This window comes from Sinocyclocheilus grahami, unplaced genomic scaffold (assembly GCF_001515645.1).
Source record: "Sinocyclocheilus grahami isolate Dianchi unplaced genomic scaffold, SAMN03320097.WGS_v1.1 scaffold1475.1, whole genome shotgun sequence".
In the NCBI taxonomy this organism is placed as follows: Eukaryota; Metazoa; Chordata; class Actinopteri; order Cypriniformes; family Cyprinidae; genus Sinocyclocheilus; species Sinocyclocheilus grahami.
In genome coordinates, this window is record NW_015506654.1 from 219,315 (window position 1) to 219,930 (window position 616).

Genomic DNA, 616 nt, shown 5'->3' on the forward strand with positions numbered 1-616 from the left:
TTTTTAATAAAAGATTTCTTGCTTTTTCTTTGTGTGAGACAGATTTATGAAATGCATTTTATTATTGTGTGTACTTTCTGTGGTACTCGTAGCTCCAAACAGAATTGGAAAAATAACTTTGGTTGTGTCAGAAGTTGATTTATCAGTCCACGTAAACTTTCATGTGTATTCATATCTCATAAAATATGATTGTTCTGACAGGACTTGAAGGCAGAGATGGTCGTCTCGGCATATTAAACTGGGAAAAGATAAAGTACCGTTGCAAACTACAGACTTTACGATCAAACGAGTTTGCATAGTCTTACCAGTTCACAAAAGTGATTATGAAATGCTAGTGTTCTATTTTTCAAGTTGTCTCACTTTTGGCATGTAAAATATCTACAATGGTCTAACATGAGAATGGTAACTTTTTGTTGTTGCAGCAAAACAAAGGCAGTTTGTTGTGGTGGATTTTAGCATTTGTTGCATCTTTGTGTGTTTCCAGGTGTGTATTGAGACATACATATCGAGTTGTCATCAACGCAGTATCAACACAGCGGTCAGGGCCACCCTCAGTCAGATTCTCGGAGACCTCACCCTACAACTACGCCATAGACAAGAAAACACAGTGAGTCAC

At 37.3% G+C, this 616-nt stretch overlaps 1 protein-coding gene across 1 annotated transcript in view; it reads left to right on the top strand.

Annotated features, from left to right (window-relative positions):
* The window catches only part of LOC107570549 (brefeldin A-inhibited guanine nucleotide-exchange protein 3-like), a gene marked incomplete at its 3' end in the record, with an annotated part of 12,664 nt that extends 12,057 nt beyond the window's left edge, over window positions 1-607 (top strand). The window contains exon 6 of the mRNA XM_016256777.1: window positions 485-607. Within this exon, the coding sequence (XP_016112263.1) occupies window positions 485-607 (123 nt within the window). The remainder of the gene's footprint in view (window positions 1-484) is intronic.
* Window positions 608-616: the final 9 nt, after the last annotated feature.